Raw genomic sequence first — 816 nt, forward strand, 5'->3', positions numbered from 1 at the left:
GCTCTGCCCACCCCCCCGCCGTGGGGGTCCCCACCCCAAGGCCCAGGGCCCCGGCCCTGAGGGCCCTGCCCGAGTGGGAAGGCGCCCAGGGAAGACTCCAAGGGCGGCTGTCCATGGTTAGAGGTGCTTTGTTGTTTTTTTGTTTTTCTCTCCTTTTTCTCCTCCCTTAAAAAGTGCCGTTTGTACATACTGACCTTACAAAAAAGCAGGTTAAAACCGAGGGCCGGGCGCCCGTCCCCCGTGCTGGGGCAGACCCCGCAGCCCAGCCCAGGGCCTTCTAGTGTTACGCGTGTGCAAGCACAGGGTGACATCCTTCACGGGTCCCCAGGCCGGGCGCAGGGCGGGTGGGGAACACGAGTCCAGTGCAAGGTGACAGGGAGACAGGGCAGGGGCCAACCCCCCCGGCGCCCAGCGCCCCCGTCCCAGCGCCATCCCCTGCCGAGGGGGGTCCCTCCAGGCAGAGCTCAGCGGCGTGGACACCACGGTGGCCGAGGACATGGGCCCTGCTCAGTTGACAGTGCCGCCCTGGATGCTCCCCTCCACGCTCTCCGTCGCGCCGTAGGGGGTCCCCGCTCCGCTCAGCCCCTGCAGGCAGACGGCATCTGCGGAGATGGGAGGGAAGGGTCAGGTTAGGAGCCACTGCAGCTGCTGGGGGACCCACCATGTGCTGGCCCGGACCTTCCGGACTCCCCTGCCGCTGGCACGAGGGGCCTGAGCACGTCCCCAAGGCAGCACAGGGGGGTCCGTCCTCTCCCCAGGGCAAGAAGCAGGCACCCAGCTGGGCAGAGAGGCAGCTGCTGAGCTGGCAGAAAGCAC

General features: G+C 67.6%; 1 protein-coding gene across 1 annotated transcript in view; it reads right to left on the reverse strand.

Annotated features, from left to right (window-relative positions):
- Positions 1-112: 112 nt before the first annotated feature.
- Positions 113-816, reverse strand: part of MFSD12 (major facilitator superfamily domain containing 12) — a 7,722-nt gene continuing 7,018 nt past the window's right edge. Inside the window, exon 11 of the mRNA XM_009637443.2 lies at positions 113-602. Within this exon, the coding sequence (XP_009635738.2) occupies positions 508-602 (95 nt within the window). The 3' untranslated portion in view covers positions 113-507. The remainder of the gene's footprint in view (positions 603-816) is intronic.

The sequence above is a fragment of the Egretta garzetta genome, unplaced genomic scaffold (assembly GCF_000687185.1).
Source record: "Egretta garzetta isolate BGI_Z169 unplaced genomic scaffold, ASM68718v1 scaffold564, whole genome shotgun sequence".
NCBI classification, from domain to species: Eukaryota; Metazoa; Chordata; class Aves; order Pelecaniformes; family Ardeidae; genus Egretta; species Egretta garzetta.